This window comes from Lithobates pipiens, unplaced genomic scaffold, assembly GCF_037356315.1.
Source record: "Lithobates pipiens isolate NorthernLeopardFrog02 unplaced genomic scaffold, aLitPip1_a1.2 Scaffold_23, whole genome shotgun sequence".
Classification (NCBI taxonomy): domain Eukaryota; kingdom Metazoa; phylum Chordata; class Amphibia; order Anura; family Ranidae; genus Lithobates; species Lithobates pipiens.
In genome coordinates, this window is record NW_027507785.1 from 160,689,180 (window position 1) to 160,711,986 (window position 22,807).

At 43.9% G+C, this 22,807-nt stretch overlaps 1 protein-coding gene across 2 annotated transcripts in view; it reads right to left on the bottom strand.

Annotated features, from left to right (window-relative positions):
• Positions 1-22,807, bottom strand: part of GSG1 (germ cell associated 1) — a 289,428-nt gene that overhangs the window by 113,559 nt on the left and 153,062 nt on the right. For both annotated transcript variants that reach the window (XM_077452510.1, XM_077452509.1), the window contains exon 3: positions 16,461-16,508. In XM_077452510.1, coding sequence (XP_077308636.1) covers positions 16,461-16,508 — 48 coding nt within the window. The remainder of the gene's footprint in view (positions 1-16,460; positions 16,509-22,807) is intronic.

A 22,807-nucleotide genomic window follows, 5' to 3' on the forward strand; every position in this document is an offset into this window, starting at 1 on the left:
ATGCCTGGCCTATAATAAGGCTTATCTGTAGGTACAGTAAATATCTCCTAAACCTACACAGTTCGCTCTCTGAAGGGATGACATACAATGCAATGCATAGCAGCACATTATGCCTTTAACTTGCATGGTTTAAAAAAATTAAAAAATTGGTGCTGTTTACTATCACTTTAACGATATATCTGTGCACCACAAACCGAAAGCGTTATTTAATAAATTTTTTAAAATAAATTCTTTATTTGTATTTGGAAAGGAAAAATACAATGCAAAAAAAGGTCACATATATTGTAATGAAATAAAGCATCAAATGCAATAAACACAATATTCAAATTAGCAAACTCATCCATCCATGCATGTACCCGTGCTTTATTTTGTTGAGAAATCACTTTGGAAAACACGCCCCTAGCAATCCTAGTCATGGCCATCATAGGTAAGGGCAGATGATTCATGTATCAATTATTCTTGGAATCCATCTGCCCTTAGGCAAGGTATGCAGGTAGGAGGGTGTGCTTAGCTGAGGAAGCCCCTCATGCCCTCCTTCAGATGAAAGGAGAAAAATGCCCCAGAACTAAAGGCAAAACTTTTTTCTCATTTTGGATAGGGCAAAGATGGGTTACAACCTGTCAGATTTATTTCAACCATCTATATCCCATTGTGGAGATTTCCCTTCACTTCTTGTTTTATAGCCGAACTAGTGTCCCTATTGGAAGATTTCCCCTTCATTACTTTTCTGGGAACAACCCAATATTTGGGATTTTCTTTTACATTCACTTTCAATGATAATGGTAAACGGGACAAATAAAGAGAGGGAATCTCCAGGGCACAGACAGCAATAAAAACTAACTAAACTGATCAGTGTTCAAATCCCTCTCTACTCTATCCAAAACTAGAAAAAAAATGTTTGCCTTTAGCTATACTTTAACCACTTGCTTACTGGGCACTTAAACCCCCCTCAGTCCCAGACCAATTTTCAGCTTTCAGCGCTGATGCACTTTGAGTGACAATTGCGCGGGCATACAACACTGTACCCAAATGAAATTTTTATCATTTTTTTCCCACAAATAGAGCTTTCTTTTGGTGGTATTTAGTTACAGCTCGGAGTTTTATTTTTTGCTAAACAAACAAAAAAAGATGCAAAAAAAAAAAAAAAAAATCATGTTTTAATAGTTTGTTATAAAATTTTGCAAACGGGTCATTTTTCTCCTTCATTGAAGTGCGCTGATTAGGCGGCACTGATAGGCTGCATTGGTGGGCACTGATGGGCTGCATTGGTGGGCACTGATGGGCTGCATTGGTGGGCACTGATGGGCTGCACTGGTGGGCACTGATAGGCATAGTTAAGGCGGCACTAATAGGCACAGATAAGGCGGCACCGATGGGCACAGATAAGGCGGCACTGATGGGCAAAGATGGGCACAGATAAGATGGCACGGATGGGTGGCACGGATAAGTGGCACGGATGGGTGGCACGGATGGGCACTGATAGGTACCACAGATAGATGGGACTGATGGGCACTGATAGGTGGCACTGATAGGTGGCTCTGATAGGTGGCACTGCTGGGCACTGATGGGCGGCACTGCTGGGCACTGATGGGCGGCACTGCTGGGCACTGATGGGCGGCACTGGGGTGCAGCACCTTTGAGGCAGATTGGGTGGCACTGTGGGTGGCACTGTGGGGTGGCACTGTGGGTGGCACTGTGGGTGGCACTGTGGGTGGCACTGTGGGCACTATGGGCACTGACAGGGGGCACTGACGGGGGGCACTTACTTTTTCTTTTATTTTACTTCAGGATGGCACTGCGGGAGGCAGGTGGGCACAGGCAGGTGGCAGGTGGTCCCTTGTATTGATGGCCGTGATCGGGACTGATGTCCCGATCACGGCCGCCGGTGATCGGCTTTTTTTTTCTCTCCTCGCGCTGTCAGCGCGAGGAGGAATAATAGCCGATTACCGGCTCCGTTCTATCACATGATCAGCTGTCATTGGCTGACAGCTGATCACGTGATAAGGGGTCGGGATCGACCCCTTACACGGATCGGTGATCAGGCGAGTCTCACGGACTCGCCGATCACAGAGCGCGCCGCGCGCGCCCCTCAGGGGGCGCGCAGGCCGCTCGTAACCAGGACGACGTCAATAGACGTAGTCCTGAAAATGTAGGTCCGCGCTAATGCCGTCATTTGGCAATAGCGCGGATCTGAAGTGGTTAAAGTGGTTGTAAACCCTTACAAACCACTTTGACCTACAGGTAAGGCTAGATTAAGGCTTACCTGTAGGTCCAAGCAATATCTCCTAAACCTATATGGTTTAGGAGATATTTGCCCGAAAACGGGCACCGCTGTCTACGGCGCATGCGTAGACAGCGGCGCGCAGGCGCACTGAGCGCGGCATTCTCCGCTACGGAGCTTCCGCGCGTGTCGGCTCCCGTGCGCATGCGCGGGAGTGACGTCTTTGCGGTTTCGCCGAATGACAGCGGCGGAGCTGCGAGACCCCACCAACAAGATGGATGCGGCGGACTACAGGGGACAGCAGCGACTTCGCTGGCTCCTGTGTCAGGTAAGTGACACATAATGGGCTACTATGCGATGCATAGTAGTCCATTATGCTTTGCCTTTGCAGGGAATGAAAGAGGAAGTAAACTCATCAGGGTTTACTTCCTCTTTAAATCTTATTGACCCGGGCCATTAACCAGGAAACAAATGAAGAAATGTAAAAAAAAAAAAAATAGTTTAAAACAAGTAAATATAAAATAAGTTCCTATCTACTTATTACTTGCACTGGATATATTCATAGCTGCTTGTTGCGGGTGAATGCCATTGCTTTAGTTATACTTTATATTGAGAATTATACCTGTAATTAAATTGTTATGAATGTGGTTTCATCCCCAATGTAAACACTGAATGTACCCAATATTACCTGTGCTTTGTTTTCGAGAGACAACACCTCACCACACTGTTTTGTTTCCTTGTAACCTCAATTCAAAAAACGGCAATAAAAATCTATTGAAAAGAAAAACAGTGGGGTGGAGGGGCAATCATGTGCAATACCTTTTAACTGAAAATGCTCCCAGGTGTTTTCTTATTAAAATGGTTGTTGTTTTTTAAAAATGTTAACCTTTATCTGTGTGAATTTCCCTTGGAGCACCACTCAGGGAACCAGAGATATACTGTGATCTAGGATTAGGACTTCAGAAACATACAGGAAATTTGGATGTGTGTAGACCTTCAACATCAGTAAATCAATCTTTGACACATAAAGTATGTACTGTATTGGTAATTGGTAAAGTGCTACATATTGTTCAATCCAATTTAAGGAAGGAATCTGAATTCATTTAACAATTTATTTACAGTACTGTCTATGGTTATCTTCCTAAAAACATAAGCAGGTGGCATTTAATGTGCCTTAACCAATTACGGGCCGCTGTTTTGCATCGGCTGTTTGAAGGAGGATATCGTTGTTATGGCAGTAGCTAGCTGCCATAACCCCAATATCCTCTTCTTCAGCGGGCGGTCCGCTACAAGATAAAAGTGGTCTCTGCTGTGGATTCGCCGTGAGATCACTTTTATCGGCGGCGGGAGAGGGCCCCCCAGCCACGATCAGGAGCACTCCACTGCTTACCAGAGCCGTCGGCGGAGGCGATCGAGTCCTGTTTCCTGTTAGGTATAGAAACGAGTGGGGGGAAGATGGCCCCCACCCATCTCCATAACAATGCAAGGAGGAAGCGACGTCTAAACGTCACTTCCACCCACAGCTCTTAAAGGGCCATTTTTTTAAATTATTTTTTTAAATGACAATTTTTTTTATTTTTTTTTGCATTTTAGTGTAAATATGAGATCTGAGGTCTTTTTGACCGCAGATCTCATATTTAAGATGTCCTGGCATGCTTTTTTTTTAATTACAAGGGATGTTTACATTAAGCCACCATAGGAATAAAAGTGACTTTTTCTTTTAAAACAGTGTAAAAAAAAAAAAAAATTTAAAAACTAAAGTAATATAAATAAGAATTGTTTTTTGTTTTAAATGTGCCCCATCCTGACAAGCTTGCATGCAGAAGTGAACTCATACGTGAGTAGCGCCCCCATATGAAAACTATGTTCAAACCACACATGTGAGGTATCGCCGCGATTGGTAGAGTGAGAGCAATAATTCTAGCCCTAGACCCTTTCCACTAGTGTGCGCAATTTTAAAGAGTGACATGTTGGGTATCAATTCACTCAGCATAACATTATCTTTCACAATATAAAAAAATGGGCTAACTTTACTGTTGTCTTATTTTTTAATTAAAAAAAGTGTAATTTTTCCAAAAAAAGTGCGCTTGTAAGACCACTGAGCAAATATGGTGTGACAGAAAGTATTGCAACCACCCCCATTTTATTTTCTAAGGTGTTAGAAAAAAAAATGTATAATTTTTGGGGTTCTAAGTAATTTTCTAGCAAAAAAACAGTTTTTAACTTGTAAACAACAAATCTCAGAAAGAGGCTCTGTCCGTAAGTGGTTAATGATTACACCAGCAATCATCTCATTGAAGCTACAAAAGGAGGAAACTAAGGGGAAAGTAATACTGGGCGTATGCTATAGGCTCCCTAACCAGAGGGAAGAGCGGGTGACAGGCCTCCTATCATAATTTGGAAAAGCGGCAAGGATGGGAAGTGTCATTATAATGGAGAATTTTAATTATCCAGACATAGACTGGGCGGAAGGAACCGCGCATTCATCTAAAGCTCGCCATTTCCTAAATGTCTTGCAGGACAATTTCATGGGTCAGGTGTTAAATGCACCAACAAGAAACAAAGCATTACTAGACCTACTGATTTTCAACAATACAGACCTCATCACAGATGGGGAAATATGGGGCAATTTAGAAAACAGTGATCGCAGGTCAAATAGTTTCAGTATAAATCACATAAATAGGAAACATTTTGAAAGACACTGAATTTTAAAAGAGCCAACTTCCCTAAACTACGATCCTTGCTAGAAGATACTAATATAATAATTACTAAAACTAATACTAATAGATAGAATCTTAGGAACAAAGAACACGGAGGAAAAATGGGTATGCTTTAAGAGCATATTAAATAAGGGTATTAGTCAGTGCATCCCAATGGGAAATACATTTTAAAGCGCTAAAATATATCCTGGGTGGCTTAACTCCAATGTAAAACTGCATATAAAAGCAAAGGAGAATGCCTTCAAAAATACAAGGGTGAGGGATGATCATCAGCAATCCAACTTTACAAAGAATGCAACCAGAAATGTAAGGGTGCAATCACGACGGCTAAGGTAAAACACTAAAGGCACATAGCGGAGGAGTCCCCATAAATTCTTTAAGTATATAAATAATAAGACAGTTAGGTCAGATTATATTGCCCCATAAAGAATGATAAAGGGAATCTGCATACTAAAGATGGAGAGATGGCGAAGGTATTGAATGTATTCTTCTCCACGGTCTTCACTAGGGATGAGCTTCGTGTTCGAGTCAAACCCATGTTCGATTCGAACATTGGCTGTTCGACCGTTTCGGCAAATTCCGAACATTATGGGCCAATTCGAGTGGCGTGTCGCGCCCATAATTCACTGCGGCATCGCAGTGCATTGCTGGCTGATGATTGGCCAAGCATGAACTATGACTTGCATGCTTAGGCCAATCACGGAGCGGAAAAAAGGAGAGCCGTATTTGGCCAATTATGGCTCAGGGGGTTTAGTACACGCCCCACACTACATAAGGCCACCTGCGCGGCGGCCTTGTGTAGTGTGTTGCGTTGGCAGAGAGAGATAGATGGAGAGACAGTGTCTTTGAATTTCATTTGAAGCTGTTGCAATTACAGTCGGCGTATTGTGCCACCTGCACAGTGTACACCTAAAGCTACCCCGATTGCTGGTGTTCTGCTGGTCCTATACCACAGGCAGCTGTAGAAATTACAGCCGGTGTATTCTGCCATCTGCACAGCTTATGCCTAAAGCTACCCCAATTGCTGATGTTCTGCTGATCCTATCCACAGGCAGGTGTAGTAATTAGAGTCGGTGTATTGTGCCATCTGCACAGTGTGCACCTAATGCTACCCCAATTTCTGGTGTTCTGCTGATCCTATACCGCAGGCAGGCAGCTGCAGTAATTAAAGTCGGTGTATTGTGTCATCTGCACAGTGTGCACTTAAAGCTACCCCAATTGCTGGTGTCCTTCAGATCCTATACCGCAGGCAGTTGCAGTAATTACAGTCGGTGTACTGTGTCATCTGCACAGTATGCACTTAAAGCTACCCCAATTGTTGGTGTTCTGCTGATCCTATACCGCAGGCAGCTGCAGTAATTACAGTTGGTGTACTGTGTTATCTGCACAGTGTGCACTTAATGCTACCCCAATTGCTGGTGTTCTACAGACCCTATATCACAGGCAGGCAGCTGCAGTAATTACAGTCAGTGTATTGTTTCATCTGCACAGTGTACGCCTAAAGCTACCCCAATTGCTGGTGTTCTGCTGGTCCTATACCACAGGCAGCTGTAGAAATTACAGTTGGTGTATTGTGCCATCTGCACAGTGTACGCCTAAAGCTACCCCAATTGCTGATGTTCTGCTGATCCTATCCACAGGCAGCTGTAGCAATTAGAGTCAGTGTATTGGGCCATCTGCACAGTGTGCACCTAAAGCTACTTCAATTTCTGGTGTTCTGCTGATCCTATACCGCAGGCAGGCAGCTGCAGTAATTACAGTCGGTGTATTGTGTCATCTGCACAGTATGCACTTAAAGCTACCCCAATTGCTGGTGTTCTTCAGATCCTATACCACAGGCAGGCAGCTGCAGTAATTAGTCGGTGTATTGTGTCATCTGCACAGTGTGCACCTAACACTACCCCAATTGCTGGTGTTCTTCTGATGTATACCACAGGCAGCCAGCTGCAGTAATTACAGTCTGTGTACGGTGTCATCTGCACAGTGCGCACTTAATGCTACCCCAATTGCTGGTGTTCTTCAGATCCAATACCACAGGCAGGCAGCTACAGTAATTCAAGTCAGTGTATTGTGTCATCTGCACAGTGTACGCCTAAAGCTACCTCAATTGCTGGTGTTCTGCTGATCCTATACCACAGGCAGCTGCAGTAATTACAGTTGTGTGCTATGTCATCTGCACAGTGTGCACTTAAAGCTACCCCAATTGCTAGTGTTCTTTAGGTCCTATACTACAAGCAGGCAGCTGCAGTAATTACAGTCTGTGTATTGTGTCATCTGCACAGTGTACTCCTAAAGCTACCCCAATTACTGGTGTTCTGCTGATCCTATACCGCAGGCAGCTGCAGTAATTACAGTCGGTGTACTGTGTCATCTGCACAGTGTGCACTTAAAGCTACTCCAATTGCTGGTGTTCTTCTGATCCTATACCAAAGGCAGGCAACTGCTGTAATTATAATCGGTGTATTGTGTCATCAGCACAGTGTGCACTTAAAGCTATCCCAATTGCTGGTGTTTTTCTGATCCTATACCACAGGCAGGCAGCTGCAGTAATTGCAGTCGGTGAACTGTGCCAACTGCACAGTGTGCACCTAAAGCTACCCCTAATTGCTGGTGTTCTGCTGATCCTATACCACAGGCAGGCAGCTGCAGCAAGTACAGTCAGTGTACTGTGTCATCTGCACAGTGTGCACTTAAAGCTACCACAGTTCTTGGTGTTCTGCTGATCCTATAACACAGGCAGGCAGCTTCAGCAATTACAGTCGGTGTATTGTACCATCTGCACAGTGTAGGCCTAAAGCTACCACAATCGCTGGTGTTCTCATAGTAATAATACTACAGGCAGTTGATTCTGCTAGCTGCAGTATAATCAGTATATACGCCCCAGCTTTCTACAGCTACATCTCCCTGCAGGCCATTAGTATGTCTGGAAGGCCAACAAGGAGAGGCAGATAGTCAAGAGCCAATAAAAGAGGGCAAGCAGGCTCTGTGTCTAGAGGCAACAGTTCTGGTCGTGGACATGGAGCATCCTCATCAGCACGTGACCATGGGACACGCTTGTCCTTATTTTCGGCAGCTGGACATGTTGAGCCGCAACATGCCGAAGACTTGGTAGAGTGGATGACCAAGCCCTCCTCATCCTCCTCATCCTTTCTCACCCAGGCTTAGGGTACTGGCAAAGCAGCTGTTAACGCGGTCTCTTCCCTCGTCTCAATGGCATCAGTGACTCCTTCCCTAGCCCCACCATGTCCTCCTGAGGAGCCCCCCGAACTGTTTGAGTATAGTGTTGTGTGCATGCTCCATGAGGATGCCCAGCGTTTTAAAGGCTCTGATGATGATAACCAGCTAGAGGAAGGCAGTAGCGTGAGCCTAGAGAGAGGATGCCCAAGAAGGACAGCAATCTGGCAGTCATGTTCCCTCAGCTGCAGCATACTGCCAGGTTTGCTTCAGTGATGAGGAGGGAGGGGATGATGATGTCACTGACTCCACGTGGATACCTGATAGAGAGCAGGAGGAGGAGGAGGCACATCTCCAATGAGGCAGGATGCCCTCCAGGGGCCAGCTTAAAGGCAGCACACCGACTGCATCACAACGCAGAGCTCCACATGTTCACGGTGCTGCCTCTGCGTGATATTCCAAAATTTCTTTGGTGTGGGTCTTTTTTGAGATGAGTGCATCAGATCGCACCACTGCTATTTGCAACATATGTCTCAAGCGTATCTCGCGTGGCCAAAACATCAGCCGCTTGGGTACCACATGCTTGACCAGATATATGTCAACCTGCCATGCAGTTTGTTGGCAAGTGTACCTAAAAGACCCACACCCAAAAACAGAGAGGAACTCTCTTTGCTCCTCATCAGCTGGGATCTCCAACCCCACTATACTTTCAGTCCTCTCTGAAACCTGCACTGAGAGGAATGAAGGTGTAGAATTAGGTGTGTCACAGCCAAGTACTTGCGGGCACTCTGCTAGCAGTATACCGACGTCCGATTGTACCAGGCAAATTTCCCTGCCCCAGCTGCTGCACCATCAAAAGAAGTTCACTCCCAGCCATCCACATTCCCAGCGGTTGAATGCTAGCTTGGCTAAATTGCTAGCACTTCAACTGCTGGCTTTTCACTTGGTAGACTCTGCCCCCTTCCGTGAGTTTGTGCAATGTGCGGTTCCTCAGTGGCAGGTTCTCAAACGCCACTTTTTCTCAAGGAAGGCGATTCCTGCTTTCTACCAGCATGTGGAAGGCAATGTCTTGGCCTCACTGGACAGGCCGGTCAGCAGTAAGGTGCATATTACCGCTGACTCATGGTCCAGCAGGCATGGACAGGGACGTTACCTATCTTTCACGGTGCATTGGGTGAATCTTCTTGCAGCTGGGAAGGATGCAGGACAAGGTGAAGTAGTGTTGGAGGTTGTTCCTCCACCGCGCCTCCAAAATGCTACTACTGGTGATTGTGACACACCTCTCTCCTCCATCCTCTCCTCTTCTTCTTCCTCCATGGCCTCTTCCTGTGCTTTGTCCTCAGAACCAGAGTGGCAAAAAGATGCCATTACATGCTTGCGCTAGTGTGCTTGGGGGACAGGAGCCACACTGGGGCAGAGATTCTGTCAGCTCTGCAGGGGCAGGCTGAGAGGTGGTTGACGCCATGCCAGCTTAAGCCAGGAATGGTGGCTTGCGACAATGGCACCAACCTCCTCTCCGCCCTCCAACAGGGACAACTGACCCATGTGCCCTGTCTGGCTCACGCCCCTTAACTTGGTGGTGCAGCAGTTCTTGGGCAGGTACCTGGGCTTACAGGATGTCATGAGGCAGGCCAGGAAAGTCTGAGTGCATTTCCGCCGGTCATATAATGCCAGTCCTCGGCTGGCTGACCTCTAAAAGGAATTGAACCTGCCCAAGAACCTCCTAATCTGTGACATGCCCACCAGGTGGAACTCAACGTTGGCCATGCTGCAGCAGCTTTACACGCAGCAGAGGGCCATCAATGAGTACCTGTGCGACTACGGCACCAGGACAGGGTTGGGGGAGCTTGTTTTTTTTCCCCACGCCAGTGGGCCATGATCAGGGATGCATTCATTGTCCTGTCACCATTTGAGGAGGCCATGAGGATGGAGAGCAGTGACAGTGCATGCATCAGTGACACTGTCCCTCTTGTCCACCTGTTGGAGCACACGCTGCGTGGAATAATGGACAGGGCACTTGAGGCAGAACAGAGGCAGGACGAGGAGGACTTCCTTGCCTCTCAAGGCCCACTTTATCCAGACAGTGTTCCTGCTGACCCCCCCGATCACACAGGAAGAGGAGAAGGAGGAGGATTGTGTCAACCTGGAGGTGGAGCCTGACACCCAGCATCAGCAGCAGTCTTTTAGGGATCATTTACAGTCCAAAGAAACCAGTGGACCTGTACATGGCTGCGGATCATGTCGTCCTTAGTGACCCAGAGTACTCCGGACCAAATGCCTCAGCTAACCTAAGCTGCATGGCCTCCCTGATCCTGCAAAGCATGTGGAAGGATCCTCGTATTCATCAGATCAAGGAGAGAGATCATTACTGGCTGGCAACTCTACTTGATCCACGTTACAAGGGTAAGGTTGTGGAACTTATCTTGCCATCGCAGAGGATGAAACATCTTCGGGAGGCCTTGCAGAAAGGTCTGTGCAACACTTTCCCAGAGACTGGGAGGTTACAAGAAGGAGTGGTGGAGAAGGTGTCCGTCTGATTTACATGGTGTAGGAATACCTAGGGGCAAGATCAGACTTGGACACCTTTCCCACCGAAAATCCTCTGGGTTACTGGGTCTTGAGGATGGATCATTGGCCAGAGCTTGCACAGTATGCAATTGAGCTACTGGCCTGTCCTGCATCCAGTGTTCTTTTGGAATGCACATTCAGTGCTGCTGAAGGCATTGTAACCGATCACAGGGTGCGCCTGTCCACCGGCTCGGTTGATCGACTGACCTTCATAAAAATGAATCAGTCTTGGATCACCACCAGCTACCAAGCACCTGATGCTGATGTAACCGTATATTTTTTTTTGAAATGTCAGATCTCTTCAAGACTGCCTATGCTGATGCTGAGTGACTATCCTGTTATGCTGAGTGACTATCCTCTTCCTCCTCAATGATCATGCTGATAGCTTGTATGAACATTTTTGGTTCTGGGCACCGCCACCAGTGGCTCTGTCCCAATTTTTCAGCCCCCGTTTAACAGGGGCGTGTAATTACAATTTTTGATGCAATATTTTGCAGGAGGGTTAGTTGCTGCGCTCAACTACAATATTTGTGAGTGGTTGCAGTATTGTGGCAATAGCACCAGTGCCTAAGGCCCAATTTTTCAGCCCTCTTTAACAGGGGTGTGTAATTAGAATTTTTGATGCAATATTTTGCAGGAAGGTTTGTTGCTGCGCTCAACTACAATATTTGTGAGTGGTTGCAGTGTTTTGGCACCAGCACCAGTGCCTAAGGCCCAATTTTTCAGCCCCTGTTTAACAGGGACATGTAATTAACAATTTTGATGCAATACTTTGCAGCAGGGCTCATTCCTGCACTCCAACTAGAGTATCTGTGAGGGGTTAGAGTGTCTTGGCACCAGCACCAGTGCCTAAGGCCAAATTTTTCAGCCCCTGTTTAACAGGGGCATGTGATTACAATTTTTGATGCAATACTTTGCAGCAGGGCTCATTCCTGCACTCCAACTAGAGTATCTATGAGGGGTTGCAGTGCCGTGGCACCAGCACCAGTGCCTAAGGCCCAAATTTTCAGCTCCTCTTTAACAGGGGTGTGTAATTACAATTTTTGATGCAATACTTTGCAGGATGGTTAGTTGCTGCGCTTAACTACGATATTTGTGAGTGGTTGCAGTGTTGTGGCACCAGCACCAGTGCCTAAGGCCCAATTTTTTACCCCCTGTTTAACAATTACAATTTTTGATGCAATACCTTGCAGCAGGGCTCATTCCTGCACTCCAACTAGAGTTTTTGTGAGGTGTTGCAGTGTTGTGGCACCAGTGCCTAAGGCCCAATTTTTATGCCCCTGTTCAACGGGTGCATGTAATTACAATTCTTGATATAATAGTTCATAGCAGGGCATTCCAGCTCCCACCAAGAGTCACTTTGAAGGCTTACCGTGTTGTGGCAACACCAACACCTTAGGCCCAAATTTCTGCAGAGCATATAGGGCAGGCCGCTACTTTCAAACATCCAACTTTCAAACATCTCCTACTTGAAAGAAGACAGCAGGAAGTGGGAAGGGAAATTCTCTCCTGTAAGAGTTAATATGGGAAAAACGTGTCTCCTCTCCATTGATGCTTTATCCCAATCTTTGTTTTACTAATAACACCAAATTTTCAAAAAACATTTGTCATTGGGACAGAAAGTGAGGTGAAATCTTCTGAAATAGTGCACAGACAGCAAAAAAATGTTACAGGGGTGATAAGCCTTCCCTATGTTTTCCAAAAGCTTAAAGATAGATTTTTTGACTGGAACTACACTTTAAAAATGTACCAGTTCAAAATTACGAACAAATTCTACTTAACAACAAACCTACACAGTCCCTGTCTTGTTTGCACTGCCTGTATACTGCTGTTCTGAGTATATAGGGCCTGGGGGTTATATGCCTTTCCTTTTTATAATTTGGGTACGGGGTTCCCCTTAATAGCCATACAAGACCCAAAGGGGCTGGTAATGGGCAGGGGGAGTACCCATGGTATTTTTCTCAATGATTTTCATCCATATTGCCGGAACCAGACATTACATTAAAATCGCAAGCAGTTTTAAATGACTTTTTTTCCGTTAGAAATGTCATTTTGTGCAGGGACTGTTCTAAACACGGGAAACACATGCCACTTCACAGGCATACTATAGACACCCCCCAGGCATGATTTATAAAAGAATATTTCACTTTTTTTTCACTTGAAGTTTCATTAAAATCAGTGCTTCCGAAAAAATTTCAGTTTTTAAAACTTTTGTTTACATTGATACATGTCCCCGGAGGCAGGAGCCATAGACTTTAACGGGGTTCTAAAGTTCGCTCAAATTTTCGGTCCGTTCACAGGTTCTCATGCAAACTAAACGGCGGGGTGTTTGGCTCATCACTAGTCTTCACCAGGGAAACAGGGGGATTCAGTAACCAAAACTGCAACGCTTATCCTCATGACATGTCACAGTAAGCACCCTTATGGCTAACATATGGGATAGAATTAGAAATAGACTTGAAATAGAATAGAAATAGACTTGAAAAACTTAACAATAATAAGTCAACGGGACCAGATGGCTTACACCCGAGGGTCCTTAAGGAACTCAGTGTCAGGGCTGGGCTTAGCCCTTCCTTCTCTGAGCTGGCCACTGAGCTGTCAGCTAAGTGCTAGCTCCTATCTCTCCACATTGACTCACCTGTTGATTATATCCTGCTCGTCAGTCCTGCCTACTTAAGCCATCCAGCCCAGATGATCTCTGCCTTCACCTTGGTCAACATCACAGAGATTACCTCCTGCGTTCCTGTTAAAGACTTGCTTGGCTGACATTCCCTCTGGCTCCAGATCCTGCTTGCTGTTCCACTATGCTGATCCCTGGCTTCCTGACTTTTTGCCTTGTCTGACTATCCATTCTGGCTATGTTTTGACTTTATTTGTTCACTTTTATGTTTACTTTTATTATTGTGTGATTGTAAGTGTGATTTAACTTTATTTCCGTCTCAGTCTGATTCATGGTTTCTGACACCCAGTCAAGTAATTGTCAGACCATTGTTCCTAATTTTTAGGAACAGTATACTGACTGGAATGGTACCAGTAGATTGGAGAAAAGCCAATGTAGCTCCAATATTTAAAAAAGGGCCAAGATACATCCCTGGGAATTACAGAACAGTTACCCTAACATAAATAGTATGCAAGCTCTTGGAGGAGATGATAAGGGACTATATACAAGATTTTAGTAACGAAAACCATATCATTAGCAATATTCAGCATGGATTCATGAAGAATCGTTCTTGCCAAACCAACCTATTAACCTTCTATGAGAAGGTGAGCTGCCACCTAGATAAAGGAAGGCCCATAGATGTGGTGTATCTGGATTTTGCAAAGGCATTTGATACAGTTCCCCAGTTTTACTTGGGCCAGAGTGGAAAGTGGGGTTTCCCGGGGTTCTGTCCTGGGACCAATCCTATTTAATTTTTTCATAAACGACCTGGAGGATGGGATAAACAGCTCAATCTTAGTATTTGTGGATGATACTAATCAGGGCAATAATTTCTCCGCAGGATATGGAAACCTTGCAATAAGATTTGAACAAATTAATATGGTGGGCAACTACATGGAAAATGAGGTTTAATATAGGAAAATGTAAAATAATGCATGTGGATGGCAAAAATATGAATGCAATCTACTCACTAGGGGGTTAACTCCAAAGATAAAACGATAATTCTACCACTCTACAAGACTCTGGTCCGGCCACACCTGGAGTATGCCGTCCAGGTCTGGGCACCAGTCCTCAGGAAGGATGTGAAAATTAAGTGTGAACCTCCAACTATGATTAAGAATTAGTGATTAATAAGAGTGGCTCCCCTCAAAGTGTAGACAATGCTAACTTATCAGTAATATTTAACAGTGATATGTGATTCATCACAGAATGAAACCAAATGGTTGTATAGGTTGCATGCTATGCAACCTGCTGGGATGAATATAGATTTGGTTTTCATTTTTATTTTTATTTTTCATTTTTATTTATATTTTTATTTTTTATTTCCATGTCTTATTTATTTTATTTTTTATTTTTCTTTAAATGTATGTCTAATTACATGTTAACTAAAAGGTTTCTCTCATTGTTATGTCATTGCAATCATATCATATAGCACTAATTGGAGCAATTTGGGTTTAACTAAATAATCCTTGGTGAGCTTCCAGCTCTAATATCCAGGATTGTAGTCACCCATTGCTGTATTCAAATGGGGAAGAAGTCTTCCTTTGTTTGGTGGAATTGGGCGGGCAGAGAATAAAAACTCTGGCAATCACATTTCACCATAAGGATATATAATGAAATCTGCCTAGTGACCAGAAAGCTTCCTGATGACTTTGTAAGACGAAACGTACGTCGAGGCGTATTCCAGTCACATCACTTCAGGACCACGACGTTCTAGATATCATATCACAGCAGTGGAATGCACACTGAGTCATGAGTGCAGGCCGGGCGGCTGATGATCACTGCCTTGTACTATGAGGCACTTTTAAATGTAAACAGCCATTTGGCATTTGTATATGTGTATTTTTAATTAAACAATTTTACACTATGGAACTTTTTATATTTCATTTATAATGGGTTATCAGGGTGAGCAGGAGGTTATTGTAAGGAAGGCTATCCTGAAACATCTTCAGTTGACATCCAAGCAAGTTTAAAGACCCACAAACAAAACTTTCGCTGACCTTCTTTTTAGCTAAAGAGGTCATGTCTTTTTGGTGAGTAGGAAAGCTTAACCACACACATCGGATGCAACTGTAAAGAATACTGCCTGTGGTGATGTTGTGATTTCACTGATCCTTTATTAGCACTTTTAAACTAGCGCCCCCTATCACTGTTAAATATTACTCAGGAAGGATGTGCTGAAACCAGTGAGTTCAGAGAAGGGAAACAAAGCTAATAAAGGTACTGGAGGACATTAGTTATGAGAATAGGTTATGAGCACTGAACTTATTCTCCCTGGAGAGGAGATGCTTGAGAGGGTATATGATTTCAATGTACAAATATTGTACTAGTGACCCCACAATAGGGATAAAACATTTCCACAAAAGGGAATTTAAAAAGACACGCACCTGTTCACTAAAATTAAAAGAGAAGCGGTTTAACATTGTACTGCGTAGAGGGCTCTTTACTGTAAGAGCGGCAAGGATGTGGAATTCTCTTCCACAGGCTGTGGTTTCAGCGGGGAGTATAGATCATTTCAAAAAACTATTATGCCGCGTACACACGATCGGAATTCCGGCCAGAAAAAGACAGATGAGAGCTTCTCATCGGAAAATGCGACCGTGTATGCTTCATCGGAATTTAGCTGTCCGAATTTACGCCAGCCAAAAATTTATAGCATGTTCTCAATTTTCCCGACAGAAAAACTTTATATCGGAAATTCTGATCTTGTGTATGCAATTCTGACACGCCAAAAATCACACATGATCAGATTCAGCTACGAGACAGAAGCTATTGGCTACCGGCTATTGAACTTCCTTTTTCTAGTCCCGTCGTACGTGTTCATCACCGCGTTCTAAACAGAATTTGGTGTGGCTGTGTGTAGGCAAGACAGCTTGAGCGGAATTCCGTCGGGAAAACCATCAGAGCTTCTTCCGACGAGAATTCTGATCGTGTGTATGCAGCATTACATAAGCACCTGAATGACCACAACATACAGGGATATACAATGTAATACTAACATAAAAGCACACACACAGGTCGGACTTGATGCATTGTGCCTTTTTTTAACCTCACCTACTATGTAACTATATAAGTAGTTAAAAGAATTATACAAACATACATAAAAAAATACACATACCTCTTTCAGCTGGTGGCGTTAATTCTAGAAAACTTCGGCACTTTTCATCTGCAATAATTACAAAAATAACACCATTGCAACAGTGAATTATGTACAATTGTAAGCCATTAAAAGACTACTAAGCATTTCAGGGGTAAAAAAAAACATGTATAGTTTTTCTAAAAAAAATATACAATAAATATTTAACACATTTTTACCTTGGTAATGTTACTAATTGAATTTACGTTTTGTAAAACCACCTGTATTAAATACATAGGAGCATATTTATCAAGTGACAACTAACTGTCCCATGAATTATTCACCACTTTTTTGCTATGATTCAACAATTTATTAGGCCCATTTGACAGCCATGCTTTGCCATTCTTTAATGGGGGAAACCAGGTCTGAGTAACAAATTTTACAGCTGCCAGCCCACAGTGGATTTTAAAACAGGACCTTTAAATAAAGAGAATTGACTGTTTGAATTTAATACAGCCTAAATTCACTTCCCCTTGGAAAAACACATTAATTCAGTCTGGTGAAAAAAGTATACTCCAAAAAGATTTTGTATTTATAAAAAATGCACCACCATCAAAATGAAATAAAAAATAAATAATAAACACTTTGAAAGAGCAGCTATCACTCCACAGAGCAATCAGCACACTAAAGCCTCATACACCCGCTTAAATTTTCAGACAACTGAACGTCCATTTTTTGTGGCATGCATGTCGAAAGTGAAGAAAAGGAATGAAACGAATGAAAAGGAAATCAGACATTGAGTTCACATCCAACAAAAATTATATAGTCTGCACATCCAGCTTTTGTCTAACAAAAAAGCGAAATCCACTGTCGAAAGCACTGTACTAACAATCCGAAAATAGTCAGACAGCTTGTCGTACAAATTTTTCCGTCTGATTTTCGTATCATGTATACAGGTCTTAAGGCTCCATGCACACTGAGCTTAAAAAAAACAACAGTTGCCCTTGCAGAAAAAAAACACTCATATAGACTGTTTCTGTCTGATTTTAGGAGCGTTTAGGATTTTTTTCTGCCAGAAAGCTCCAATCAAAAACATAAGCCAGAAGTGTTTTTTTTTCCTACCTCCATATGCTGACCTTAAAAATGCTTCCAATCGTCCTAATATGCATGGACACATAGGATAACATTGAGCTTTTACAGGCAAAGTACAAAACTCCTGTAGAAGCAGTGATTTTTAAGCCAGTGTGCATGGATCCTTATACGACTAAATGTAAACCTACTAACAGTGTAGTGCTCCTTAACCACTTCGCGCCCGCGCTATAGCCGAAAGATGGGTACAGCGCGGACGCTAACTGCCAGGAGGACGTCCCTGGGGAAAATCAGGGAAAATCTGTGTTGGTCGTGTCCCTTGGACACAGCCAATCACAGATCGATGTAAATGGCCAATAACAGCGGCTGTTTACAGCGAGATCGTAGCTGCCAATGAGAGATGATCTCAAATGTAAACATATGAGATCATCTCTCATTGCCGGTGTCCTGTCTCTCCCTCCTCACACAGAGCCAGCGTGTGTGGAGGGAGAGCGATCTGTGAGATTGTCAGTGAGTGCTACAATTCGTTACAGTGTTACATTTTTACAGTTGCCAGCCCCATCTGCCAGAGCAATCTGCCAGCCCCATCGGCCAGAGCAATCTGCCAGTGCCATCTGCCAGTGCCATTTTCCAGTGCCATCTGCCAGTGCCATCTGCCAGTGCCATCTGCCAGTGCCATTTGCCAGTGCCATTTGCCAGAGCCAGCCCCATCTGCCAGAGTCATCTGCCATCTGCCAGTGCCATCTGCCAGTGCCAGCCCCATCTGCCAGAGCCATCTGCCCCCAGTGCCATCTGCCAGTGTCACGTGTCAGTGTTACGTGTCAGTGCCACATATCAGTGCCACCTGTCAGTGCCACGTATCAGTGCCACCTGTCATCAGTTGCAACTGCCACATCAGTGTCACCTGTGATTAGTGCTACCCGTTAGTGTCACCTGCTAGTGTCACTTGCCACATCAGCGTCACCTGTCAGTGCCATTTGTGATCACTAAGAATGTCACAAAGGTTATATTCAGCTGAGGAGGCATACGATATTCTTGCGGCCGACGAGAGCAATGGGGAGCTCTCCGCTTCGGATTCCTCCTCATATTCAGATTCTGACGTAGACTACGAACCTGTCCTAAGCAGTGGTACAATGACAGCGTCAGAGGAGGAAGATGAGAGTCCGCCCTTCAGACGAAGGCTTACTGGTGAGGAGGCGGTACCATCCACCAGCACCACAGAGCCATCCACCAGCAACGCAGTGCCATCCACCAGCAACGCAGTGCCATCCACCAGCACCGCAGTACCTCGGCAAAGGCCAAGTACCAGAGGGGTGTCAACTGAGCCCCAAAGGGTTAGGTCCCATGCCAGCCTTCCCTATTCCCTTCAGAACCCCTTGTGACTTCCTCCTAACTCGGGAGAAGCTAACGTTCCCCCTTTCACTGCCCACCCAGGAGTCCAGGTGGACACCCAAAATGTTCCCCGATAGACTTTTTTCATTAAATTTTTACTGAGGACATGCTTGCATCGATTGTGGCCCAGTGCAACCTATATGCACAACAATTCATAGCAAGTAATCCAAAGTCCTCTTATGCCCGTCCCTATGAGTGGAGAGCCCTAACAGCATATTGGTCATCCCGCCCCATCTACCACATGCCCATCTTTTCCTCAATAATGCCCAGGACCAGATATCTCATGATTATGAGATTCCTACACTATAATGACAATACCCAGTGCCCTCCCGAAATTACCCAAATTTTTATAAACTTTACAAAATTCGGCCGCTAATAAATTATTTTTCTGAGATCTTCCCCCAGTTTTTTACCCCAGACCAATACATATGTGTGGATGAGTCCCTGATCACATTTTCTGACAGGCTGGGCATAAAACAATTTATTCCCTCCAAAAGGGCTCGCTATGGGGTGAAGATGTATAAATTGTGCGACCGAGCCACAGGGTATACATATTCCTTCATGGTATACGAAGGGAAGGACACCCAGCTACATCCCCCTAATTGCCCAGAATACATCGGATCGAGTGGGAAAGTCGTTTGGGAACTCATAAACCCACTCCTGGTGAAAGGCTACCATCTCTATGTGGACAACTTTTATACAAGTTTACCCCTATTCCGCAACCTTCATAGAAAGAACACTCCAGCATGTGGCACCGTAAGGACGAACCGGAAGGGCTTTCCTCAAAGCCTCGTCAACAAAAAGTTAAGAAAATGGGAAGCGGCGAGTTTACGGAACGAGGAAATTCTGGCTGTAAAATGGATGGACAGAAGGGATGTGTACATGCTTTCTTCGATCCACAACAATACATTCGTTGAGATCACCAGGAGGAATGGCCCAATACAAAAGCCAACATGTATCCATGAGTACAACATGTTCATGGGGGTTGTCGACTTCAATGACCAGATGCTCGAACCCTACCTTTCCACAAGAAGAACATACCAGTGGTATAAAAAAGTTTTGATTTATTTCTTTAATTTGGCCATATACAACACCTATGTAATCTAACGAAAATCCACTGAAAGACCCAAACCCTTCCTTGGCTACCAGGAGGAAATTACCACTGCCCTTATATACCCAAACGGCCCAACAGAAAACATTCGATCCGATGTGATTAGCAGACACTCTGAACGGCACTTTCCTGATAAATTCCCTCCCAGACCAACAGGCCCGAAAAGTCAGAAAAAATGCCGGGTGTGCACCAAACGAGGATTGAGAAGAGACACCACTTATCATTGTGCCCAATGCCCTTCCCAACCAGGCCTCTGCATAGGTGACTGTTTCCGCCGTTACCATACTTCAGTGAATTATTCGTGAAGTATGGTAAACATAACCCTCACTTCCTGCCATTTACCTGCACACCTCTTATGCCTCTGCTTGCTCTGTAACTGACCTTGGCTTGTTATTCGACCACGCTTCTGCCTACTGATCCTGTACATACCTCTGCCTGATCTGGAACTGACCCTGGACTGTTTGACCATGCCTCTTGCCTGCCTCTTGGACTGATCTTGTACCCTCCCAGTGGACTAGTGGGATTCATAACAGGGGTCTCACATATGTGAGGGGCTCCAGAATTGTTTTTCTGGATGAAGAAAACAATTTAATTTGTTTTCTCATTCCTAGATTAGGGTCTGGAGACTCGGAGGCTTCAAAGAGATTTGGGTGGGAGAAGCCTCTACCCCTGTCCCCATTCTGTCCTGAACGAGGCCCTACATCTGCCTGCTGCCTGTAGGACCTATGCCATCATGCCTCTGCCTGTTGCATGAACCGACCACACCACATGGATGGACCATTTTCCTGCCTACTACCAGGACCAATATTTTGTGACTGCTGACAATCTCTGCCTGCACTGACCTTGGACAGTATATGGACAGTACCCCTGCTGCCTGTATTGACTATGGACAGTATACCTGCCTGTTGCCTGGAAAATTATGTTTGCTTTTGCTTACCAAGTCCCTGCCTGCTGCCTGGACCAGTGCTATCATCCTGTGGACAACTGTGCTGCTAAAACCACAGGTAATCTTTTGTTTACTCTTTGCTCAGCAGAATGTATTTTGGGGTGTAATTCTTGGTATGTACATGCTATGTGTCCCTGGAACACCTGATGGTGTTCCTTGCATGTTGGGACTCTGTATGTGGCCAGGCTGTGTAAAAGTCTCACACATTTGCTATTGCCATACTCAGGAGGAGTAGCAGAATGTATTTTGGGATGTCATTTTTGCTATGTACATGCTATGTGTTGGAAATATCTTATAAATGGACAACTTTGCGTAAAAAAAAAATGCGTTTTCATTTTTTTTCCACATTTTCCCAAAACTTCTGGAAAAAAATGAACCGTTCAAAAGACTCATCATACCTCATAGATTATATGCTGGGGTGTTAGCTTTCCAAAATGGAGTCACTTTGTGGGCGTTTCCATTGTCCTGGTGCTCCAGGGCCTTCAAAATTGTAATAGCTGGGTGAGAAATTAGATGTGTAATTTATGCTCCTAGAATGCCTGATGGTGCTATTTCAATATTAGGCCTCTGTATGTGGCCAGGCTGTGTATGTCTCACACATTTGGTATTGCCATAATCAAGAGGAGTAGCAGAACGTATTTTGAGGTGTCATTTTTGCTATGTACATGCTATGTGTTGGAAATATCTTATAAATTAACAACTTAGCGTAAAAAAAAATGCGTTTTCATTTTTTTTCCACATTTTCCCCAAACTTCGGGAAAAAAATTAACCGTTCAAAAGACTCATTATGCCTCATAGATTATACGTTGGGGTGTTAGCTTTCCAAAATGGGGTCACTTTGTGGGCATTTCCATTGTCCTGGTGCTCCAGGGTCTTCAAAAATGTAATAGGTGGATGAGAAATGAGATGTGTAATTTATGCTTCTAGAATGCCTGATGGTGCTATTTCAATATTGGGACAGGTATGTGGCCAGGCTGTGTAAAAGTCTCACACATGTGGTATTTTAATACTCAGGAGGAGTAGCAGAATGTATTTTGGGGCGTCATTTGTGGTATACACATGCCATGTGAGAGAAATAACCTATTACAATGAACATTTTGTGAGAAAAAAACAAAAAATCTTCATTTTGCAAAGAATTGTGGGAAAAAACATCAAAAACCTCACTATGCATCTTACTAAATACATTGGAATGTCTACTTTCAAAAAGGGGTCATTTGGGGGGTATTTGTACTTTCCTGGTTTGTTGGGGTCGCAAGAAATTAGATAGGCCACCAGTACATCGGGTGTGATAAATTTTTTATGATTCGCACCACAGCTTGTAGACTCTCTAACTTTCACAAAGACCAAATAATATCCACTAATTTGGGTTATTTTTTACCAAAGATATGTAGCAGTATAAATTGTGGCCAAAATTTATGAAGAACATTTTATAATTTGCTAAATTTTATCACATAAACTAAGAAAAATTTGTTTTTTTCCCCAAATTTTCGGTCTTTTTTCATTTATAGCGCAAAAAATAAAAAACCCAGAGGTGATCAAATACCACCAAAAGAAAGCTCTATTTGTATGAAAAAAGGACAAAAAATTAATTTGGGTACAGTGTTACATTACTGAGTAATTGTCATTCAAAGTGTGAGAGCACCGAAAGCTGAAAATTGGACTGGGCAGGAGGGGTGTTAAAGTGTCCAGTAGGCAAGTGGTTAATATAAATTACCAAATATAGCCTCAAATGTGCATATAAACAACGTCGCTCATAAATTACACAATCACCAAAAATCATGTGCAGAAAAAACGCAAAAAAGAAAACAATCCCATATCATCCAATTAGGTTGTCAATAAAAAAAAAACGTG